This window comes from Pseudophryne corroboree, chromosome 7 (assembly GCF_028390025.1).
Source record: "Pseudophryne corroboree isolate aPseCor3 chromosome 7, aPseCor3.hap2, whole genome shotgun sequence".
Classification (NCBI taxonomy): Eukaryota; Metazoa; Chordata; class Amphibia; order Anura; family Myobatrachidae; genus Pseudophryne; species Pseudophryne corroboree.
This window is the reverse complement of record NC_086450.1, coordinates 2,783,096-2,808,767: the sequence shown is the minus strand read 5'-3', so window position 1 is coordinate 2,808,767 and position 25,672 is coordinate 2,783,096. Positions and strand designations below refer to the sequence as shown.

The window sequence follows — 25,672 nt, the reverse complement described above, 5'->3', positions numbered from 1 at the left end:
ATCCTGGTGACACATCGTATACAGGGGCGCACGCGACTCCTCTCCCTGGTTACAGAGTATTTAAGCACTGACCCTGTTCCTTGCTCATGTGATGACAGTATATTAATGACGCGTCTCCTGGTGACACATCGTATACAAGGGGTGCACGCGGCTCCTCTACCTGGTTACAGAGTATTTAAGCACTGACCCTGTTCCTTGCTCATGTGATGACAGTATATTAATGACGCGTCTCCTGGTGACACATCGTATACAGGGGGCGCACGCGGCTCCTCTCCCTGGTTACAGAGTATTTAAGCACTGACCCTGTTCCCTGCTCATGTGATGACAGTATATTAATGACGCGTCTCCTGGTGACACATCGTATACAGGGGGCGCACGCGGCTCCTCTCCCTGGTTACAGAGTATTTAAGCACTGACCCTGTTCCTTGCTCATGTGATGACAGTATATTAATGACGCGTCTCCTGGTGACACATCGTATACAGGGGCGCACGCGGCTCCTCTCCCTGGTTACAGAGTATTTAAGCACTGACCCTGTTCCTTGCTCATGTGATGACAGTATATTAATGACGCGTCTCCTGGTGACACATCGTATACAGGGGGTGCACGCGGCTCCTCTCCCTGGTTACAGAGTATTTAAGCACTGACCCTGTTCCTTGCTCATGTGATGACAGTATATTAATGACGCGTCTCCTGGTGACACATCGTATACAGGGGCGCACGCGGCTCCTCTCCCTGGTTACAGAGTATTTAAGCACTGACCCTGTTCCTTGCTCATGTGATGACAGTATATTAATGACGCGTCTCCTGGTGACACATCGTATATAGGGGCGCACGCGGCTCCTCTCCCTGGTTACAGAGTATTTAAGCACTGACCCTGTTCCTTGCTCATGTGATGACAGTATATTAATGACGCGTCTCCTGGTGACACATCGTATACAGGGGGCGCACGCGGCTCCTCTCCCTGGTTACAGAGTATTTAAGCACTGACCCTGTTCCTTGCTCATGTGATGACAGTATATTAATGACGCGTCTCCTGGTGACACATCGTATACAGGGGCGCACGCGGCTCCTCTCCCTGGTTACAGAGTATTTAAGCACTGACCCTGTTCCTTGCTCATGTGATGACAGTATATTAATGACGCGTCTCCTGGTGACACATCGTATACAGGGGCGCACGCGGCTCCTCTCCCTGGTTACAGAGTATTTAAGCACTGACCCTGTTCCTTGCTCATGTGATGACAGTATATTAATGACGTGTCTCCTGGTGACACATCGTATACAGGGGCGCACGCGGCTCCTCTCCCTGGTTACAGAGTATTTAAGCACTGACCCTGTTCCTTGCTCATGTGATGACAGTATATTAATGACGCGTCTCCTGGTGATACATCGTATACAGGGGGCGCACGCGGCTCCTCTCCCTGGTTACAGAGTATTTAAGCACTGACCCTGTTCCTTGCTCATGTGATGACAGTATATTAATGACGCGTCTCCTGGTGACACATCGTATACAGGGGCGCACGCGGCTCCTCTCCCTGGTTACAGAGTATTTAAGCACTGACCCTGTTCCTTGCTCATGTGATGACAGTATATTAATGACGCGTCTCCTGGTGACACATCGTATACAGGGGGCGCACACTGCTCCTCTCCCTTGTTACAGAGTATTTAAGCACTGACCCTGTTCCTTGCTCATGTGATGACAGTATATTAATGACGCGTCTCCTGGTGACACATCGTATACAGGGGCGCACGCGGCTCCTCTCCCTGGTTACAGAGTATTTAAGCACTGACCCTGTTCCTTGCTCATGTGATGACAGTATATTAATGACGCGTCTCCTGGTGACACATCGTATACAGGGGCGCACGCGGCTCCTCTCCCTGGTTACAGAGTATTTAAGCACTGACCCTGTTCCTTGCTCATGTGATGACAGTATATTAATGACGTGTATCCTGGTGACACATCGTATACAGGGGGCGCACGCGGCTCCGCTCCCTGGTTACAGAGTATTTAAGCACTGACCCTGTTCCTTGCTCATGTGATGACAGTATATTAATGACGCGTCTCCTGGTGACACATCGTATACAGGGGGTGCACGCGGCTCCTCTCCCTGGTTACAGAGTATTTAAGCACTGACCCTGTTCCTTGCTCATGTGATGACAGTATATTAATGACGCGTCTCCTGGTGACACATCGTATACAGGGGGCGCACGCGGCTCCTCTCCCTGGTTACAGAGTATTTAAGCCCTGACCCTGTTCCTTGCTCATGTGATGACAGTATATCAATGACGCGTCTCCTGGTGACACATCGTATACAGGGGCGCACGCGGCTCCTCTCCCTGGTTACAGAGTATTTAAGCCCTGATTCTGTTCCTTGCTCATGTGATGACAGTATATCAATGACGCGTCTCCTGGTGACACATCGTATACAGGGGGCGCACGCGGCTCCTCTCCCTGGTTACAGAGTATTTAAGCACTGACCCTGTTCCTTGCTCATGTGATGACAGTATATTAATGACGCGTCTCCTGGTGACACATCGTATACAGGGGCGCACGCGGCTCCTTTCCCTGGTTACAGAGTATTTAAGCACTGACCCTGTTCCTTGCTCATGTGATGACAGTATATTAATGACGCGTCTCCTGGTGACACATCGTATACAGGGGCGCACGCGGCTCCTCTCCCTGGTTACAGAGTATTTAAGCACTGACCCTGTTCCTTGCTCATGTGATGACAGTATATTAATGACGTGTCTCCTGGTGACACATCGTATACAGGGGGCGCACGCGGCTCCTCTCCCTGGTTACAGAGTATTTAAGCACTGACCCTGTTCCTTGCTCATGTGATGACAGTATATTAATGACGCGTCTCCTGGTGACACATCGTATACAGGGGCGCACGCGGCTCCTCTCCCTGGTTACAGAGTATTTAAGCACTGACCCTGTTCCTTGCTCATGTGATGACAGTATATTAATGACGCGTCTCCTGGTGACACATCGTATACAGGGGGCGCACGCGGCTCCTCTCCCTGGTTACAGAGTATTTAAGCACTGACCCTGTTCCTTGCTCATGTGATGACAGTATATTAATGACGTGTATCCTGGTGACACATCGTATACAGGGGCGCACGCGGCTCCTTTCCCTGGTTACAGAGTATTTAAGCACTGACCCTGTTCCTTGCTCATGTGATGACAGTATATTAATGACGCGTCTCCTGGTGACACATCGTATACAGGGGCGCACGCGGCTCCTCTCCCTGGTTACAGAGTATTTAAGCACTGACCCTGTTCCTTGCTCATGTGATGACAGTATATTAATGACGTGTCTCCTGGTGACACATCGTATACAGGGGGCGCACGCGGCTCCTCTCCCTGGTTACAGAGTATTTAAGCACTGACCCTGTTCCTTGCTCATGTGATGACAGTATATTAATGACGCGTCTCCTGGTGACACATCGTATACAGGGGGCGCACGCGGCTCCTCTCCCTGGTTACAGAGTATTTAAGCACTGACCCTGTTCCTTGCTCATGTGATGACAGTATATTAATGACGCGTCTCCTGGTGACACATCGTATACAGGGGGCGCACGCGGCTCCTCTCCCTGGTTACTAAGTATTTAAGCACTGACCCTGTTCCTTGCTCATGTGATGACAGTATATTAATGACGCGTCTCCTGGTGACACATCGTATACAGGGGGCGCACGCGGCTCCTCTCCCTGGTTACAGAGTATTTAAGCACTGACCCTGTTCCTTGCTCATGTGATGACAGTATATTAATGACGTGTCTCCTGGTGACACATCGTATACAGGGGGCGCACGCGGCTCCTCTCCCTGGTTACAGAGTATTTAAGCACTGACCCTGTTCCTTGCTCATGTGATGACAGTATATTAATGACGCGTCTCCTGGTGACACATCGTATACAGGGGGCGCACGCGGCTCCTCTCCCTGGTTACAGAGTATTTAAGCACTGACCCTGTTCCTTGCTCATGTGATGACAGTATATTAATGACGCGTCTCCTGGTGACACATCGTATACAGGGGGCGCACGCGGCTCCTCTCCCTGGTTACTAAGTATTTAAGCACTGACCCTGTTCCTTGCTCATGTGATGACAGTATATTAATGACGCGTCTCCTGGTGACACATCGTATACAGGGGACGCACGCGGCTCCTCTCCCTGGTTACAGAGTATTTAAGCACTGACCCTGTTCCTTGCTCATGTGATGACAGTATATTAATGACGTGTCTCCTGGTGACACATCGTATACAGGGGGCGCACGCGGCTCCTCTCCCTGGTTACAGAGTATTTAAGCACTGACCCTGTTCCTTGCTCATGTGATGACAGTATATTAATGACGCGTCTCCTGGTGACACATCGTATACAGGGGGCGCACGCGGCTCCTCTCCCTGGTTACTAAGTATTTAAGCACTGACCCTGTTCCTTGCTCATGTGATGACAGTATATTAATGACGCGTCTCCTGGTGACACATCGTATACAGGGGACGCACGCGGCTCCTCTCCCTGGTTACAGAGTATTTAAGCACTGACCCTGTTCCTTGCTCATGTGATGACAGTATATTAATGACGCGTCTCCTGGTGACACATCGTATACAGGGACGCACGCGGCTCCTCTCCCTGGTTACAGAGTATTTAAGCACTGACCCTGTTCCTTGCTCATGTGATGACAGTATATTAATGACGTGTATCCTGGTGACACATCGTATACAGGGGGCGCACGCGGCTCCTCTCCCTGGTTACAGAGTATTTAAGCACTGACCCTGTTCCTTGCTCATGTGATGACAGTATATTAATGACGCGTCTCCTGGTGACACATCGTATACAGGGGGTGCACGCGGCTCCTCTCACCCTCTGACTGCAGATGTTTCTCTCCTTTCAGATGAGCAGAGAGCTGGCGGAGAGAGTTACAGCGCTGCACGCCATGAAGGAGGAGGAAATCAGGTATATACTCTATAATTATAGTTACCAGCCCGCCAAAATGACGGAACAACATAACTGTAATGTCAGCGTTGGCGGTTGTGTGCGCCAGAACAGAGCAACACTTGAATTGCTCCATCTAGTGGCCGCCAGTGCGCAAAACACTTACATTCCCCCCACAGAGGTGAGGAGCAGAGTCAGCCTTTTATTATATAGGATTCTCCCACTGGGATTTATTCACCAGCAGCGACCAATCAGATTCTGTCATCTCTATAGTAGTGCGTCAGTCTCCCCGTCGCCTGCAGACGCTGTAGAGCATCACAAGTAGTTTCTGTTCTAGTCGGTGCACTCATTTCTGCTTATGTAGCGCTGTGATTGTAAGCTCCTGGGGGTAGGGCGGCCATGTCATGGGATGTAACTTCTCTGCACCATGATCCCTCAGTGTACAACGCTGCGTCATATGTTAGCGCTTTATAAATATAATATTAATACTGATAATTGTGGTCTATTTATCGGAGACTTATGTAACCTTGTGACTGTCCAGGGTTCTGCAGGAGAAACACACCGACGAGCTCCGCGCATTTCAACGCGAGGACAGCGCTAAACTTGCACAGGAGAGCGAAGAGGCTGCGAAGAGATACGGTAATCAGGAGAAGCCGCGACAGAAATTATCATAGAGGCTCTGGGTCATAGGAAGACGCCAATCACAGCGATCCGCCATGGGGTAATCCCAGTACAAGGGGCAGCGCCTTATTCGCCGTACATTATATCCATCGGAAACCCAGCGTGTATCTCTTGTCGTTCCCCGATTCTATCATTATGTCTCTGCACACGGTCTGATTCTTTGTTCAGAATGATTCGGAATCCATAAAACACATATTGAATAAATATAAGCAAAAGCCGCAGCGTCCGCGCTGTAGAATCGCGGTCCTGACCATTGCTAGCGCCCCCTATAGATTTCCTCTATACCCTGGTTATTGGGGGATGTGAGAAGTAACCGCTGTTACCTAAGCCTTGTATCACCTCGCTGGAAGCGTATTATAATGGCGTTTATATAAATCCCTCCCCCGGTGTCACAGGCAGACGGAGTGCGCGCATTACTATGTCACTGAAATACAATTATATCCTCCAATATTATCCATACATAAAGTGCCCCTATGGGGGCAGGACTGCAACGTGTAACATTGTATAGATGTCTCCTGCGCGGTGATTGCACGCTATTCTCCATTGTCTGAGACCGCTACACATGTAGCCACGCTCATCTTACCGTGATGCGGCATGCTGCGACTATTCACAGCCAGCGATCGCTCCATTTATTCCATCAGGTTACTTCCTGCACGATGCCAGATCAGGTCTGTAGCTACTTTCACCCGCTGCAATTAATGGTTTGTGCATTTTATTTATACAGAAGAGCTGCAGAAAGAACTGAATTGTCTGAAAGGTTCCTTTAATACCTACCAGGTAAATATCATTAGTGATTATGCCTGGTACTTTATTTCTCTACAAGGCTTAGTACATAGACCCCTCTGCTAGCTAACACACACACACACTCTCTGACACTCACACACACACTCACTGTCCAACACACACACACACACACACACACACACACACTGTCCAACACACACACACACACACACACACACACACACACACACACACACTGTCCAACACACACACACACACACACAGAAAAAACAGAGTACTGTACGTCACTACTAGAGCTGTGCCCTGATGCTGCCATGTCCTGGCTGTATACAGAGTAATGTATGTCACTACTAGAGCTGTGCCCTGATGCTGCCATGTCCTGGCTGTATACAGAGTAATGTATGTCACTACTAGAGCTGTGCCCTGATGTTGCCATGTCCTGGCTGTATACAGAGTAATGTATGTCACTACTAGAGCTGTGCCCTGATGCTGCCATGTCCTGGCTGTATACAGAGTACTGTACGTCACTACTAGAGCTGTGCCCTGATGCTGCCATGTACTGGCTGTATACAGAGTAATGTATGTCACTACTAGAGCTGTGCCCTGATGCTGCCATGTCCTGGCTGTATACAGAGTACTGTACGTCACTACTAGAGCTGTGCCTTGATGTTGCCATGTCCTGGCTGTATACATAGTACTGTACGTCACTACTAGAGCTGTGCCCTGATGCTGCCATGTACTGGCTGTATACAGAGTAATGTATGTCACTACTAGAGCTGTGCCCTGATGTTGCCATGTCCTGGCTGTATACAGAGTAATGTATGTCACTACTAGAGCTGTGCCCTGATGCTGCCATGTCCTGGCTGTATACAGAGTACTGTACGTCACTACTAGAGCTGTGCCCTGATGCTGCCATGTCCTGGCTGTATACAGAGTAATGTATGTCACTACTAGAGCTGTGCCCTGATGTTGTCATGTCCTGGCTGTATACAGAGTAATGTAAGTCACTACTAGAGCTGTGCCCTGATGCTGCCATGTCCTGGCTGTATACTGAGTACTGTACGTCACTACTAGAGCTGTGCCTTGATGTTGCCATGTCCTGGCTGTATACAGAGTGCTGTACGTCACTACTAGAGCTGTGCCCTGATGCTGCCATGTCCTGGCTGTATACAGAGTGCTGTACGTCACTACTAGAGCTGTGTCCTGATGCTGCCATGTCCTGGCTGTATACAGAGTGCTGTACGTCACTACTAGAGCTGTGCCCTGATGCTGCCATGTCCTGGCTGTATACAGAGTGCTGTATATCACTACTAGAGCTGTGCCCTGATGCTGCCATGTCCTGGCTGTATACAGAGTACTCTACGTCACTACTAGAGCTGTGTCCTGATGCTGCCATGTCCTGGCTGTATACAGAGTGCTGTACGTCACTACTAGAGCTGTGCCCTGATGCTGCCATGTCCTGGCTGTATACAGAGTGCTGTACGTCACTACTAGAGCTGTGCCCTGATGCTGCCATGTCCTGGCTGTATACAGAATACTGTATGTCAATACTAGAGCTGTGCCCTGATGCTGCCATGTCCTGGCTGTATACAGAGTACTGTATGTCACTACTAGAGCTGTGCCCTGATGCTGCCATGTCCTGGCTGTATACAGAGTACGGTATGTCACTACTAGAGCTGTGTCCTGGCTGTATACTGAGTGCTGTATGTCACTACTAGAGCTGTGCCCTGATGCTGCATGTCCTGGCTGTATGCAGAGTACTGTATGTCACTACTAGAGCTGTGCCCTGATGCTGCCATGTCCTGGCTGTATACAGAGTACTGTACGTCACTACTAGAGCTGTGCCCTGATGCTGCCATGTCCTGGCTGTATACAGAGTACTGTACGTCACTACTAGAGCTGTGCCCTGATGCTGCCATGTCCTGGCTGTATACAGAGTACTGTACGTCACTACTAGAGCTGTGCCCTGATGCCGCCATGTCCTGGCTGTATATTGAGTGCTGTATGTCACTACTAGAGCTGTGTCCTGATGCCGCCATGTCCTGGCTGTATGCAGAGTACTGTATGTCACTACTAGAGCTGTGCCCTGATGCTGCCATGTCCTGGCTGTATACACAGTACTGTATGTCACTACTAGAGCTGTGCCCTGATGCTGCCATGTCCTGGCTGTATACAGAGTGCTGTATGTAACTACTAGAGCTGTGCCCTGATGCTGCCATGTCCTGCTGTATACAGAGTACTGTATGTCACAACTAGAGTTGTGCCCTGATGCTGCCATGTCCTGGCTGTATACAGAGTTCTGTAGTACTGTATGTAACTACTAGAGCTGTGCCCTGATGCTGCAGTGTCCTGGCTGTATACAGAGTTCTGTATGTCACTACTAGAGCTGTGCCCTGATGCTGCCATGTCCTTGCTGTATAGTTCTGTAGTACTTTATGTAACTACTAGAGCTGTGCCCTGATGCAGCCATGTCCTGGCTGTATACAGAGTACTGTATGTCACTACTAGAGCTGTGCCCTGATGCTGCCATGTCCTGGCTGTATACAGAATACTGTATGTCAATACTAGAGCTGTGCCCTGATGCTGCCATGTCCTGGCTGTATACAGAGTACTGTATGTTACTACTAGAGCTGTGCCCTGATGCTGCCATGTCCTGGCTGTATACAGAGTACGGTATGTCACTACTAGAGCTGTGTCCTGATGCTGCCATGTCCTGGCTGTATACAGAGTACTGTATGCCCTTACTAGAGCTGTGCCCTGATGCTGCCATGTCCTGGCTGTATGCAGAGTACTGCATGTCACTACTACTAATAATAATTTCTCTGACGTCCTAGTGGATGCTGGGAACTCCGTAAGGACCATGGGGAATAGCGGCTCCGCAGGAGACTGGGCACAAAAGTAAAAGCTTTAGGACTACCTGGTGTGCACTGGCTCCTCCCCCTATGACCCTCCTCCAAGCCTCAGTTAGATTTTTGTGCCCGAACGAGAAGGGTGCACACTAGGTGGCTCTCCTGAGCTGCTTAGTGAAAAAGTTTAAGTATAGGTTTTTTATTTTCAGTGAGTCCTGCTGGCAACAGGTTCACTGCACCGAGGGACTAAGGGGAGAAGAAGCGAACTCACCTGCGTGCAGAGTGGATTGGGCTTCTTAGGCTACTGGACATTAGCTCCAGAGGGACGATCACAGGCCCAGCCATGGATGGGTCCCAGAGCCGCGCCGCCGGCCCCCTTACAGAGCCAGAAGACTGAAGAGGTCCGGGAAATCGGCGGCAGAAGACGTCCTGTCTTCAATAAGGTAGCGCACAGCACCGCAGCTGTGCGCCATTGCTCTCAGCACACTTCACACTCCGGTCACTGAGGGTGCAGGGCGCTGGGGGGGGGGGGGGGCGCCCTGAGACGCAATAAAAACACCTTAGATGGCAAAAAATACATCACATATAGCTCCTGGGCTATATGGATGCATTTAACCCCTGCCAGTTTTTCCTTAAAAAAGCGGGAGAAAGGCCGCCGAGAAGGGGGCGGAGCCTATCTCCTCAGCACACAAGCGCCATTTTCCCTCACAGCTCCGCTGGAAGGACGTCTCCCTGACTCTCCCCTGCAGTCCTGCACTACAGAAACAGGGTAAAACAAGAGAGGGGGGGCACTAATTTGGCAGATTTATCAATACAGCAGCTATATAAGGGAAAAACACTTATATAAGGTTATCCCTGTATATATATAGCGCTCTGGTGTGTGCTGGCAAACTCTCCCTCTGTCTCCCCAAAGGGCTAGTGGGGTCCTGTCCTCTATCAGAGCATTCCCTGTGTGTGTGCTGTGTGTCGGTACGTTGTGTCGACATGTATGAGGAGGAAAATGGTATGGAGGCGGAGCAATTGCCTGTAATAGTGATGTCACCCCCTAGGGAGTCGACACCTGACTGGATGGTCTTATGGAAGGAATTACGTGATAGCGTCAGCACTTTACAAAAGACTGTTGACGACATGAGACAGCCGGCAAGTCAGTTAGTATCTGTCCAGGCGTCTCAAACACCGTCAGGGGCTCTAAAGCGCCCGTTACCTCAGATGGTCGACACAGACCCAGACACGGACACTGACTCCAGTGTCGACGGTGAGGAAACAAACGTATTTTCCAGTAGGGCCACACGTTACATGATCACGGCAATGAAGGAGGTTTTGAACTTTTCTGATACTACAAGTACCACAAAAAAGGGTATTATGTGGGGTGTGAAAAAACTACCCGTAGTTTTTCCTGAATCAGATGAATTAAATGAGGTGTGTGATGAAGCGTGGGTTTCCCCCGATAAAAAACTGCTAATTTCTAAAAAAATTATTGGCATTATACTAGAGATGAGCGCCTGAAATTTTTCGGGTTTTGTGTTTTGGTTTTGGGTTCGGTTCCGCGGCCGTGTTTTGGGTTCGAACGCGTTTTGGCAAAACCTCACCGAATTTTTTTTGTCGGATTCGGGTGTGTTTTGGATTCGGGTGTTTTTTTCAAAAAACACTAAAAAACAGCTTAAATCATAGAATTTGGGGGTCATTTTGATCCCAAAGTATTATTAACCTCAAAAACCATAATTTACACTCATTTTCAGTCTATTCTGAATACCTCACACCTCACAATATTATTTTTAGTCCTAAAATTTGCACCGAGGTCGCTGTGTGAGTAAGATAAGCGACCCTAGTGGCCGACACAAACACCGGGCCCATCTAGGAGTGGCACTGCAGTGTCACGCAGGATGTCCCTTCCAAAAAACCCTCCCCAAACAGCACATGACGCAAAGAAAAAAAGAGGCGCAATGAGGTAGCTGTGTGAGTAAGATTAGCGACCCTAGTGGCCGACACAAACACCGGGCCCATCTAGGAGTGGCACTGCAGTGTCACGCAGGATGTCCCTTCCAAAAAACCCTCCCCAAACAGCACATGACGCAAAGAAAAAAAGAGGCGCAATGAGGTAGCTGACTGTGTGAGTAAGATTAGCGACCCTAGTGGCCGACACAAACACCGGGCCCATTTAGGAGTGGCACTGCAGTGTCACGCAGGATGTCCCTTCCAAAAAACCCTCCCCAATCAGCACATGATGCAAAGAAAAGAAAAAAGAGGTGCAAGATGGAATTGTCCTTGGGCCCTCCCACCCACCCTTATGTTGTATAAACAAAACAGGACATGCACACTTTAACCAACCCATCATTTCAGTGACAGGGTCTGCCACACGACTGTGACTGATATGACGGGTTGGTTTGGACCCCCCCCAAAAAAGAAGCAATTAATCTCTCCTTGCACAAACTGGCTCTACAGAGGCAAGATGTCCACCTCATCATCACCCTCCGATATATCACCGTGTACATCCCCCTCCTCACAGATTATCAATTCGTCCCCACTGGAATCCACCATCTCAGCTCCCTGTGTACTTTGTGGAGGCAATTGCTGCTGGTCAATGTCTCCGCGGAGGAATTGATTATAATTCATTTTAATGAACATCATCTTCTCCACATTTTCTGGATGTAACCTCGTACGCCGATTGCTGACAAGGTGAGCGGCGGCACTAAACACTCTTTCGGAGTACACACTTGTGGGAGGGCAACTTAGGTAGAATAAAGCCAGTTTGTGCAAGGGCCTCCAAATTGCCTCTTTTTCCTGCCAGTATAAGTACGGACTGTGTGACGTGCCTACTTGGATGCGGTCACTCATATAATCCTCCACCATTCTATCAATGTTGAGAGAATCATATGCAGTGACAGTAGACGACATGTCCGTAATCGTTGTCAGGTCCTTCAGTCCGGACCAGATGTCAGCATCAGCAGACGCTCCAGACTGCCCTGCATCACCGCCAGCGGGTGGGCTCGGAATTCTGAGCCTTTTCCTCGCACCCCCAGTTGCGGGAGAATGTGAAGGAGGAGATGTTGACAGGTCGCGTTCCGCTTGACTTGACAATTTTGTCACCAGCAGGTCTTTCAACCCCAGCAGACTTGTGTCTGCCGGAAAGAGAGATCCAAGGTAGGCTTTAAATCTAGGATCGAGCACGGTGGCCAAAATGTAGTGCTCTGATTTCAACAGATTGACCACCCGTGAATCCTTGTTAAGCGAATTAAGGGCTCCATCCACAAGTCCCACATGCCTAGCGGAATCGCTCCGTGTTAGCTCCTCCTTCAATGTCTCCAGCTTCTTCTGCAAAAGCCTGATGAGGGGAATGACCTGACTCAGGCTGGCAGTGTCTGAACTGACTTCACGTGTGGCAAGTTCAAAGGGCATCAGAACCTTGCACAACGTTGAAATCATTCTCCACTGCGCTTGAGACAGGTGCATTCCACCTCCTATATCGTGCTGAATTGTATAGGCTTGAATGGCCTTTTGCTGCTCCTCCAACCTCTGAAGCATATAGAGGGTTGAATTCCACCTCGTTACCACTTCTTGCTTCAGATGATGGCAGGGCAGGTTCAGTAGTTTTTGGTGGTGCTCCAGTCTTCTGTACGTGGTGCCTGTACGCCGAAAGTGTCCCGCAATTCTTCTGGCCACCGACAGCATCTCTTGCACGCCCCTGTCGTTTTTTTAAAAATTCTGCACCACCAAATTCAAGGTATGTGCAAAACATGGGACGTGCTGGAATTTGCCCATATTTAATGCACACACAATATTGCTGGCGTTGTCCGATGCCACAAATCCACAGGAGAGTCCAATTGGGGTAAGCCATTCCGCGATGATCTTCCTCAGTTGCCGTAAGAGGTTTTCAGCTGTGTGCGTATTCTGGAAAGCGGTGATACAAAGCGTAGCCTGCCTAGGAAAGAGTTGGCGTTTGCGAGATGCTGCTACTGGTGCCGCCGCTGCTGTTCTTGCGGCGGGAGTCCATACATCTACCCAGTGGGCTGTCACAGTCATATAGTCCTGACCCTGCCCTGCTCCACTTGTCCACATGTCCGTGGTTAAGTGGACATTGGGTACAACTGCATTTTTTAGGACACTGGTGAGTCTTTTTCTGACGTCCGTGTACATTCTCGGTATCGCCTGCCTAGAGAAGTGGAACCTAGATGGTATTTGGTAACGGGGGCACACTGCCTCAATAAATTGTCTAGTTCCCTGTGAACTAACAGCGGATACCGGACGCACGTCTAACACCAACATAGTTGTCAAGGCCTCAGTTATCCGCTTTGCAGTAGGATGACTGCTGTGATATTTCATCTTCCTCGCAAAGGACTGTTGAACAGTCAATTGCTTACTGGAAGTAGTACAAGTGGGCTTACGACTTCCCCTCTGGGATGACCATCGACTCCCAGCGGCAACAACAGCAGCGCCAGCAGCAGTAGGCGTTACACGCAAGGATGCATCGGAGGAATCCCAGGCAGGAGAGGACTCGTCAGAATTGCCAGTGACATGGCCTGCAGGACTATTGGCATTCCTGGGGAAGGAGGAAATTGACACTGAGGGAGTTGGTGGGGTGGTTTGCGTGAGCTTGGTTACAAGAGGAAGGGATTTACTGGTCAGTGGACTGCTTCCGCTGTCACCCAAAGTTTTTGAACTTGTCACTGACTTATTATGAATGCGCTGCAGGTGACGTATAAGGGAGGATGTTCCGAGGTGGTTAACGTCCTTACCCCTACTTATTACAGCTTGACAAAGGGAACACACGGCTTGACACCTGTTGTCCGCATTTCTGGTGAAATACCTCCACACCGAAGAGCTGATTTTTTTGGTATTTTCACCTGGCATGTCAACGGCCATATTCCTCCCACGGACAACAGGTGTCTCCCCGGGTGCCTGACTTAAACAAACCACCTCACCATCAGAATCCTCCTGGTCAATTTCCTCCCCAGCGCCAGCAACACCCATATCCTCCTCATCCTGGTGTACTTCAACACTGACATCTTCAATCTGACTATCAGGAACTGGACTGCGGGTGCTCCTTCCAGCACTTGCAGGGGGCGTGCAAATGGTGGAAGGCGCATGCTCTTCACGTCCAGTGTTGGGAAGGTCAGGCATCGCAACCGACACAATTGGACTCTCCTTGTGGATTTGGGATTTCGAAGAATGCACAGTTCTTTGCTGTGCTGCTTTTGCCAGCTTGAGTCTTTTCATTTTTCTAGCGAGAGGCTGAGTGCTTCCATCCTCATGTGAAGCTGAACCACTAGCCATGAACATAGGCCAGGGCCTCAGCCGTTCCTTGCCACTCCGTGTCGTAAATGGCATATTGGCAAGTTTACGCTTCTCCTCAGACGCTTTTAATTTTGATTTTTGGGTCATTTTTTTACTGATCTTTTGTGTTTTGGATTTTACATGCTCTGTACTATGACATTGGGCATCGGCCTTGGCAGACGACGTTGCTGGCATTTCATCGTCTCGGCCATGACTAGTGGCAGCAGCTTCAGCACGAGGTGGAAGTGGATCTTGATCTTTCCCTAATTTTGGAACCTCAACATTTTTGTTCTCCATATTTTAATAGGCACAACTAAAAGGCACCTCAGGTAAACAATGGAGATGGATACTAGTATACAATTATGGACTGCCTGCCGAGTGCAGACACACAGGTAGCCACAGCCGTGAACTACCGTACTGTACTGTGTCTGCTGCTAATATAGACTGGTTGATAAAGAGATAGTATACTCGTAACTAGTATGTATGTATAAAGAAAGAAAGAAAAACCACGGTTAGGTGGTATATACAATTATGGACGGGCTGCCGAGTGCCGACACAGAGGTAGCCACAGCCGTGAACTACCGCACTGTACTGTGTCTGCTGCTAATATATAGACTGGTTGATAAAGAGATAGTATACTCGTAACTAGTATGTATGTATAAAGAAAGAAAAAAAAACCACGGTTAGGTGGTATATACAATTATGGACGGGCTGCCGAGTGCCGACACAGAGGTAGCCACAGCCGTGAACTACCGCACTGTACTGTGTCTGCTGCTAATATAGACTGGTTGATAAAGAGATAGTATACTCGTAACTAGTATGTATGTATAAAGAAAGAAAAAAAAACCACGGTTAGGTGGTATATACAATTATGGACGGGCTGCCGAGTGCCGACACAGAGGTAGCCACAGCCGTGAACTACCGCACTGTACTGTGTCTGCTGCTAATATATAGACTGATTGATAAAGAGATAGTATACTCGTAACTAGTATGTATGTATAAAGAAAGAAAAAAAAACCACGGTTAGGTGGTATATACAATTATGGACGGGCTGCCGAGTGCCGACACAGAGGTAGCCACAGCCGTGAACTACCGCACTGTACTGTGTCTGCTGCTAATATATAGACTGGTTGATAAAGAGATAGTATACTCGTAACTAGTATGTATGTATAAAGAAAGAAAAAAAAAACACGGTTAGGTGGTATATACAATTATGGACGGGCTGCCGAGTGCCGACACAGAGGTAGCCACAGCCGTGAACTACCGCACTGTACTGTGTCTGCTGCTAATATAGACTGGTTGATAAAGAGATAGTATACTCGTAACTAGTATGTATGTATAAAGAAAGAAAAAAAAACCACGGTTAGGTGGTATATACAATTATGGACGGGCTGCCGAGTGCCGACACAGAGGTAGCCACAGCCGTGAACTACCGCACTGTACTGTGTCTGCTGCTAATATAGACTGGTTGATAAAGAGATAGTATACTCGTAACTAGTATGACTATAAAGAAAGAAAAAAAAACCACGGTTAGGTGGTATATACAATTATGGACGGGCTGCCGAGTGCCGACACAGAGGTAGCCACAGCCGTGAACTACCGCACTGTACTGTGTCTGCTGCTAATATATAGACTGGTTGATAAAGAGATAGTATACTCGTAACTAGTATGTATGTATAAAGAAAGAAAAAAAAACCACGGTTAGGTGGTATATACAATTATGGACGGGCTGCCGAGTGCCGACACAGAGGTAGCCACAGCCGTGAACTACCGCACTGTACTGTGTCTGCTGCTAATATAGACTGGTTGATAAAGAGATAGTATACTCGTAACTAGTATGTATGTATAAAGAAAGAAAAAAAAACCACGGTTAGGTGGTATATACAATTATGGACGGGCTGCCGAGTGCCGACACAGAGGTAGCCACAGCCGTGAACTACCGCACTGTACTGTGTCTGCTGCTAATATATAGACTGGTTGATAAAGAGATAGTATACTCGTAACTAGTATGTATGTATAAAGAAAGAAAAAAAAACCACGGTTAGGTGGTATATACAATTATGGACGGGCTGCCGAGTGCCGACACAGAGGTAGCCACAGCCGTGAACTACCGCACTGTACTGTGTCTGCTGCTAATATATAGACTGGTTGATAAAGAGATAGTATACTCGTAACTAGTATGTATGTATAAAGAAAGAAAGAAAAACCACGGTTAGGTGGTATATACAATTATGGACGGGCTGCCGAGTGCCGACACAGAGGTAGCCACAGCCGTGAACTACCGCACTGTACTGTGTCTGCTGCTAATATAGACTGGTTGATAAAGAGATAGTATACTACTAATATTATATATACTGGTGGTCAGGTCACTGGTCACTAGTCACACTGGCAGTGGCACTCCTGCAGCAAAAGTGTGCACTGTTTAATTTTAATATAATATTATGTACTCCTGGCTCCTGCTATAACCTATAACTGGCACTGCAGTGCTCCCCAGTCTCCCCCACAATTATAAGCTGTGTGAGCTGAGCACAGTCAGATATATATATACATTGATGCAGCACACTGGGCTGAGCAGTGCACACAGATATGGTATGTGACTGAGTCACTGTGTGTATCGTTTTTTTTCAGGCAGAGAACGGGTATATTAAATAAAACAAACAACTGCACTGTCTGGTGGTCACTGTGGTCGTCAGTCACTAAACTCTGCACTCTCTTCTACAGTATCACAGCCTCAGGTCAATCTCTCTCTCTCTCTCTCTCAACCCTAATCTAAATGGAGAGGACGCCAGCCACGTCCTCTCCCTATCAATCTCAATGCACGTGTGAAAATGGCGGCGACGCGCGGCTCCTTATATAGAATCCGAGTCTCGCGAGAATCCGACAGCGTCATGATGACGTTCGGGCGCGCTCGGGTTAACCGAGCAAGGCGGGAGGATCCGAGTCTGCTCGGACCCGTGAAAAAAACATGAAGTTCGTGCGGGTTCGGATTCAGAGAAACCGAACCCGCTCATCTCTACATTATACCCTTTCCCGCCAGAGGTTAGGGCGCGTTGGGAAACACCCCCTAGGGTAGATAAGGCGCTCACACGCTTATCAAAACAAGTGGCGTTACCGTCTCCTGATACGGCCGCCCTCAAGGAACCAGCTGATAGGAAGCTGGAAAATATCCTAAAAAGTATATACACACATACTGGTGTTATACTGCGACCAGCAATCGCCTCAGCCTGGATGTGCAGTGCTGGGGTGGCTTGGTCGGATTCCCTGACTGAAAATATTGATACCCTTGACAGGGACAGTATATTATTGACTATAGAGCATTTAAAGGATGCATTTCTATATATGCGAGATGCACAGAGGGATATTTGCACTCTGGCATCAAGAGTAAGTGCGATGTCCATTTCTGCCAGAAGAGGGTTATGGACGCGACAGTGGTCAGGTGATGCGGATTCCAAACGGCATATGGAAGTATTGCCGTATAAAGGGGAGGAGTTATTTGGGGTCGGTCTATCGGACCTGGTGGCCACGGCAACGGCTGGGAAATCCACCTTTTTACCCCAGGTCACCTCTCAGCAGAAAAAGACACCGTCTTTTCAGGCTCAGTCCTTTCGTCCCCATACGGGCAAGCGGGCAAAAGGCCACTCATATCTGCCCCGGGGCAGAGGAAGGGGAAAAAGACTGCAGCAGGCAGCCTCTTCCCAGGAACAGAAGCCCTCCCCCGCTTCTGCCAAGTCCTCAGCATGACGCTGGGGCCTTACAAGCGGACTCAGGTACGGTGGGGGGTCGTCTCAAGAATTTCAGCGCGCAGTGGGCTCACTCGCAAGTGGACCCCTGGATCCTGCAGGTAGTATCTCAGGGGTACAAATTGGAATTCGAGACGTCTCCCCCTCGCCGGTTCCTGAAGTCTGCTTTACCAACGTCTCCCTCCGACAGGGAGGCGGTATTGGAAGCCATTCACAAGCTGTATTCCCAGCAGGTGATAATCAAGGTACCCCTCCTACAACAGGGAAAGGGGTATTATTCCATGCTGTTTGTGGTACCGAAGCCGGACGGCTCGGTAAGACCTATTTTAAATCTGAAATCCTTGAACACTTACATACAAAGGTTCAAATTCAAGATGGAGTCACTCAGAGCAGTGATAGCGAACCTGGAAGAAGGGGACTATATGGTGTCTCTGGACATCAAGGATGCTTACCTCCATGTCCCAATTTGCCCTTCTCACCAAGGGTACCTCAGGTTTGTGGTACAGAACTGTCACTATCAGTTTCAGACGCTGCCGTTTGGATTGTCCACGGCACCCCGGGTCTTTACCAAGGTAATGGCCGAAATGATGATTCTTCTTCGAAGAAAAGGCGTCTTAATTATCCCTTACTTGGACGATCTCCTGATAAGGGCAAGGTCCAGGGAACAGTTAGAGGTCGGAGTAGCACTATCTCAAGTAGTACTACGACAGCACGGGTGGATTCTAAATATTCCAAAATCGCAGCTGATTCCGACGACACGTCTGCTGTTCCTAGGGATGATTCTGGACACAGTCCAGAAAAAGGTGTTTCTCCCGGAGGAGAAAGCCAGGGAGTTATCCGAGCTAGTCATGAACCTCCTAAAACCAGGCCAAGTGTCTGTGCATCAATGCACAAGGGTCCTGGGAAAAATGGTGGCTTCTTACGAAGCGATTCCATTCGGCAGATTCCACGCAAGAACTTTTCAGTGGGATCTGCTGGACCGGATCGCATCTTCAGATGCATCAGCGGATAACCCTGTCTCCAAGGACAAGGGTGTCTCTCCTGTGGTGGTTGCAGAGTGCTCATCTTCTAGAGGGCCGCAGATTCGGCATTCAGGACTGGGTCCTGGTGACCACGGATGCCAGCCTGAGAGGCTGGGGAGCAGTCACACAGGGAAGAAATTTCCAGGGCTTGTGGTCAAGCATGGAAACGTCATTTCACATAAATATCCTGGAACTAAGGGCCATTTACAATGCCCTAAGTCAAGCAAGGCCTCTGCTTCAGGGTCAGCCGGTGTTGATCCAGTCGGACAACATCACGGCAGTCGCCCACGTAAACAGACAGGGCGGCACAAGAAGCAGGAGGGCAATGGCAGAAGTTGCAAGGATTCTTCGCTGGGCGGAAAATCATGTGATAGCACTGTCAGCAGTGTTCATTCCGGGAGTGGACAACTGGGAAGCAGACTTCCTCAGCAGACACGACCTCCACCCGGGGGAGTGGGGACTTCACCCAGAAGTCTTCCACATGATTGTGAACCGTTGGGAAAAACCAAAGGTGGACATGATGGCGTCCCGCCTCAACAAAAAACTAGACAGATATTGCGCCAGGTCAAGGGACCCTCAGGCAATAGCTGTGGACGCTCTGGTAACACTGTGGGTGTACCAGTCAGTGTATGTGTTCCCTCCTCTGCCTCTCATACCCAAGGTACTGAGAATCATAAGAAGGAGAGGAGTAAGGACAATACTCGTGGCTCCGGATTGGCCAAGAAGGACTTGGTACCCGGAACTTCAAGAGATGCTCACGGAGGACCCGTGGCCTCTACCTCTAAGAAGGGACCTGCTCCAGCAGGGACCCTGTCTGTTCCAAGACTTACCGCGGCTGCGTTTGACGGCATGGCGGTTGAACGCCGGATCCTGAAGGAAAAAGGCATTCCGGATGAAGTCATCCCTACCCTGATCAAAGCCAGGAAGGATGTAACCGTGCAACATTATCACCGTATTTGGCGTAAATATGTTGCGTGGTGTGAGGCCAGGAAGGCCCCTACAGAGGAATTTCAACTGGGTCGTTTCCTGCATTTCCTGCAAACAGGACTGTCTATGGGCCTAAAATTAGGGTCCATTAAGGTTTAAATTTCGGCCCTGTCGATTTTCTTCCAGAAAGAACTGGCTTCAGTTCCTGAAGTTCAGACGTTTGTCAAGGGGGTACTGCATATACAGCCTCCTTTTGTGCCTCCAGTGGCACCTTGGGATCTCAATGTAGTTTTGGGGTTCCTAAAATCACATTGGTTTGAACCACTCACCACTGTGGACTTAAAATATCTCACATGGAAAGTGGTAATGCTGTTAGCCCTGGCTTCAGCCAGGCGTGTCTCAGAATTGGCGGCTTTATCCTATAAAAGCCCTTACCTAATTTTTCATACGGACAGGGCAGAATTGAGGACTCGTCCTCAATTTCTCCCTAAGGTGGTTTCAGCGTTTCACTTGAACCAGCCTATTGTGGTACCTGCGGCTACTAGGGACTTGGGAGGACTCCAAGTTGCTGGACGTAGTCAGGGCCCTGAAAATATATGTTTCCAGGACGGCTGGAGTCAGAAAATCTGACTCGCTGTTTATCCTGTATGCACCCAACAAGCTGGGTGCTCCTGCTTCTAAGCAGACTATTGCTCGTTGGATTTGTAGTACAATTCAGCTTGCACATTCTGTGGCAGGCCTGCCACAGCCAAAATCTGTAAAAGCCCATTCCACAAGGAAAGTGGGCTCATCTTGGGCGGCTGCCCGAGGGGTCTCGGCTTTACAACTTTGCCGAGCAGCTACTTGGTCAGGGGCAAACACGTTTGCTAAATTCTACAAATTTGATACCCTGGCTGAGGAGGACCTGGAGTTCTCTCATTCGGTGCTGCAGAGTCATCCGCACTCTCCCGCCCGTTTGGGAGCTTTGGTATAATCCCCATGGTCCTTACGGAGTTCCCAGCATCCACTAGGACGTCAGAGAAAATAAGAATTTACTTACCGATAATTCTATTTCTCGTAGTCCGTAGTGGATGCTGGGCGCCCATCCCAAGTGCGGATTGTCTGCAATAATTGTACATAGTTATTGTTACAAAAATCGGGTTATTATTGTTGTGAGCCATCTTTTCAGAGGCTCCTCTGTTATCATGCTGTTAACTGGGTTCAGATCACAGGTTGTACGGTGTGATTGGTGTGGCTGGTATGAGTCTTACCCGGGATTCAAAATCCTTCCTTATTGTGTACGCTCGTCCGGGCACAGTATCCTAACTGAGGCTTGGAGGAGGGTCATAGGGGGAGGAGCCAGTGCACACCAGGTAGTCCTAAAGCTTTTACTTTTGTGCCCAGTCTCCTGCGGAGCCGCTATTCCCCATGGTCCTTACGGAGTTCCCAGCATCCACTACGGACTACGAGAAATAGAATTATCGGTAAGTAAATTCTTATTATATCTTTATTGTCATTAACAGGGCCGGCTCCAGGCATACTAGCACCCTGAGCGAGAAAATGTAAAAGCGCCCCCCAACCCCTATGCGCGCGCCAAAGGCGCGCGCGCGCTTCGGGAAAAGTGGGCGTGGCCTCCTGGGAAAGTGGGTGTGGCCTCGTAACTTCATATTATTAAACTATAAATAAATATATTTTTTCACACCCCCTCTATGCACACAATTAGCAGCCTTATGCAGAACAGCCACAGTAGTGTTCCTTACACACAATGTCTCCAGTGTAGTGCCAGCTACACATGACATGCCCCGCAGCAGTGCCAGCAACACATGACATGCCCCGCAGCAGTGCCAGCTACACATGACATGCCCCGCAGCAGTGCCAGCTACACACAATAGACCCCCAGCAGTGCCAGCTACACATGATAGTGTTCACGTTTTAGGGCAGGGTGCTGATCACAAGGAGGGCACATTTTTAAGTAAGGAGGGCAAAATGATGTACATACTGTAATGCTTGGTGCTCCTCCACCCACATGCTGAAGCAGGGACAGTGCGCGCCGAAGGCGCGCAGCAAAAATTTAGGGGCGTTGCTTCGTGGGGAAGGTGCATGACCACAGAATAGTGGCAATTCGCATTACACCACATAGTAGTGCAGCTAATACACTTTGCACCAGGTAGAACCTCCTATACACTTTGCGCCAGGCAGAGCACGTTAGACACTTTGCGCCAGGCAGAGCACGATAGACACTTTGCGCCAGGCAGCGCACGATAGACACTTTGCGCCAGGCAGCGCACGATAGACACATTGCCTAGCCACAGACGCCTAGTAGATACACTACATGATATGCCCCCCAGCAGTGCCAGCTACACGTGACATGCCCCCCAGCAGTGCCAGCTACACGTGACATACCCCCAGCAGTGCCAGCTACACGTGACATGCCCCCCAGCAGTGCCAGATACATAAATGGCCACACAGTGCAGATATGCCCCCAGTGCCAGATACATAAATGCCCCCACAATGCCAGATACATAAATGACCACACAATGCCAGATACATAAGTGCCCCCACAGTGCCAGATGCATCAATGACCCCACAGTGCCAGATACATAAGTGCCAGATCCATAAATGCCCCCAGTGCCACAAAACATAAATGCCCCCACAGTGCCAGATAAATAAATGCCCGCCGTGCCACAAAACATAAAAGCCCCCACAGTGCAGATATGCCCCCACAGTGCCAGATACATAAATGCCCCCAGTGCCAGAAACATAAATGCCCCCACAGTGCCAGAAACATAAATGCCCCCACAGTGCAGATATGCCCCCACAGTGCCAGAAACATAATGCCCCCACTGTGCCAGAAACATAATGCCCCCACAGTGCAGATATGCCCCCACAGTACCAGAAAAATAATGCCCCCACAGTGCAGATATGCCCCCACAGTGCCAGAAAAATAATGCCCCCACAGTGCAGATATGCCCCCACAGTGCCAGAAAAATAATGCCCCCACAGTGCAGATATGCCCCCACAGTGCCAGAAAAATAATGCCCCCACAGTGCAGATATGCCCCCACAGTGCCTGAAAAATAATGCCCCCACAGTGCCAGAAAAATAATGCCCCCACAGTGCAGATATGCCCCCACAGTGCCAGAAAAATAATGCCCCCACAGTGCCAGAAAAATAATGCCCCCACAGTGCAGATATGCCCCCACAGTGCCAGAAAAATAATGCCCCCACAGTGCAGATATGCCCCCACAGTGCCAGAAAAATAATGCCCCCACAGTGCAGATATGCCCCCACAGTGCCAGAAAAATAATGCCCCCACAGTGCCAGAAAAATAATGCCCCCACAGTGCAGATATGCCCCCACAGTGCCAGAAAAATAATGCCCCCACAGTGCCAGAAAAATAATGCCCCCACAGTGCAGATATGCCCCCACAGTGCCAGAAAAATAATGCCCCCACAGTGCAGATATGCCCCCACGGTGCCAGAAAAATAATGCCCCCACAGTGCCAGAAAAATAATGCCCCCACAGTGCCAGAAACATAAACGGCCCCACACAGTGCCAGACAGATTTTAACTTACCTGTCACTGCGGTGCTGCTGGGAGCAGGGAATACTGCTGTGGGCGCGGGCGGGCCGCGGACGGAGGATCGAAACTGTCTGCACGCTATGCACGCTGCGCGGCGCCGGCGTCCAACGTCAGACGCCGGCGCCGCACAGCGCGCTGCATAGCGCACACAAGCGGCCGGGAGTGGGACACACAGAGGCTGGCTCCAGGCAGGAATATGGCGGCCGCAGCGTGCGGCGCCCTGTAAGAGTGGCGCCCCGCGCGGCCGCTCTAGTCGAACATGCCTGGAGCCGGCCCTGGTCATTAACAAACACCAAGGGATGTCAACGAAAAAAATCAAGCAAAACCATATCACATAACATTAACGTGCAGCAAGTTACATTTCAAGGCCTAAGATTGAAACATTTTAACAATTTAGCATGCGTACTGCGCTCGGAAAGGAGCTATTATGCAGCCTCTTTGTGCGTGAGTAGACAGCCCTAAAGCGTCTATTTGATGGCAATCTTGAAAAGATTGGGTAGTTTGGATGACTAGGGTCCCCCAAAATGGCCATAGATTTCTTAAGGATCCTCTTTTCATATATCTCATAAATACTGGGCAACCTAACACCAATTGCTCTACCCGCTGTCCTAACCACCCGATCCAGGGCCTTTCGTTCTGCAACAGTACAATTTCCGAACCATACGACAATCCCGTAGGTCAGTACACTCTCCACAACACTACGATAAAAATTTACCAGGGTCCCTTTACTCACACTAGCAGATTTTAATTTCCTCAAAAAGAAAAGACGTTGCTGCGCCTTCTTTATCAAAAAATTTGAGTTAAATGACTAGAGCTGTGCCCTGATGCCGCCATGTCCTGGCTGTATGCAGAGTACTGTATGTCACTACTAGAGCTGTGCCCTGATGCTGCCATGTCCTGGCTGTATACAGAGTACTGTACGTCACTACTAGAGCTGTGCCCTGATGCTGCCATGTCCTGGCTGTATACTGAGTGCTGTATATCACTTCTAGAGCTGTGCCCTGATGCCGCCATGTCCTGGCTGTATGCAAAGTACTGTATGTCACTACTAGAGCTGTGCCCTGATGCTGCCATGTCCTGGCTGTATACAGAGTGCTATATGTCACTACTAGAGCTGTGCCCTGATGCTGCCATGTCCTGGCTGTATACAGAGTAATGTATGTCACTACTAGAGCTGTGCCCTGATGCTGCCATGTCCTGGCTGTATACAGAGTACTGTATGTCACTACTAGAGCTGTGCCCTGATGCTGCCATGTCCTGGCTGTATACAGAGTTCTGTAGTACTGTATGTAACTACTAGAGCTGTGCCCTGATGCTGCCATGTCCTGGCTGTATACAGAGTGCTGTATGTCACTACTAGAGCTGTGCCCTGATGCTGCCATGTCCTGGCTGTATACAGAGTACTGTATGCCACTACTAGAGCTGTGCCCTGATGCTGCCATGTCCTGGCTGTATACAGAGTTCTGTAGTACTGTATGTAACTACTAGAGCTGTGCCCTGATGCTGCCATGACTTGGCTGTATACAGAGTTCTGTAGTACTGTATGTAACTACTAGAGCTGTGCCCTGATGCTGCCATGTCCTGGCTGTATACAGAGTTCTGTAGTACTGTATGGAACTACTAGAGCTGTGCCCTGATGCTGCCATGTCCTGGCTGTATACATAGTTCTGTAGTACTGTATGTAACTACTAGAGCTGTGCCCTGATGCAGCCATGTCCTGGCTGTATGCAGAGTACTGTACGTCACTACTAGAGCTGTGCCCTGATGCTGCCATGTCCTGGCTGTATACAGAGTACTCTACGTCACTACTAGAGCTGTGCCCTGATGCTGCCATGTCCTGGCTGTATACAGAGTACTCTACGTCACTACTAGAGCTGTGCCCTGATGCTGCCATGTCCTGGCTGTATACAGAGTACTGTATGTCACTACTAGAGCTGTGCCCTGATG

At 49.4% G+C, this 25,672-nt stretch overlaps 2 protein-coding genes across 2 annotated transcripts in view; one reads left to right on the top strand and one right to left on the bottom strand.

Moving 5' to 3' along the window:
• LOC134944063 (caspase-8-like) overlaps nucleotides 1-25,672 on the bottom strand; it is a 314,204-nt gene that overhangs the window by 165,279 nt on the left and 123,253 nt on the right. The window lies entirely within an intron of this gene.
• FLACC1 (flagellum associated containing coiled-coil domains 1) overlaps nucleotides 1-25,672 on the top strand; it is a 120,967-nt gene that overhangs the window by 85,222 nt on the left and 10,073 nt on the right. Inside the window, exons 7-9 of the mRNA XM_063932242.1 lie at nucleotides 4,892-4,953; nucleotides 5,474-5,571; nucleotides 6,338-6,390. Coding sequence (XP_063788312.1) covers nucleotides 4,892-4,953; nucleotides 5,474-5,571; nucleotides 6,338-6,390 — 213 coding nt within the window. The remainder of the gene's footprint in view (nucleotides 1-4,891; nucleotides 4,954-5,473; nucleotides 5,572-6,337; nucleotides 6,391-25,672) is intronic.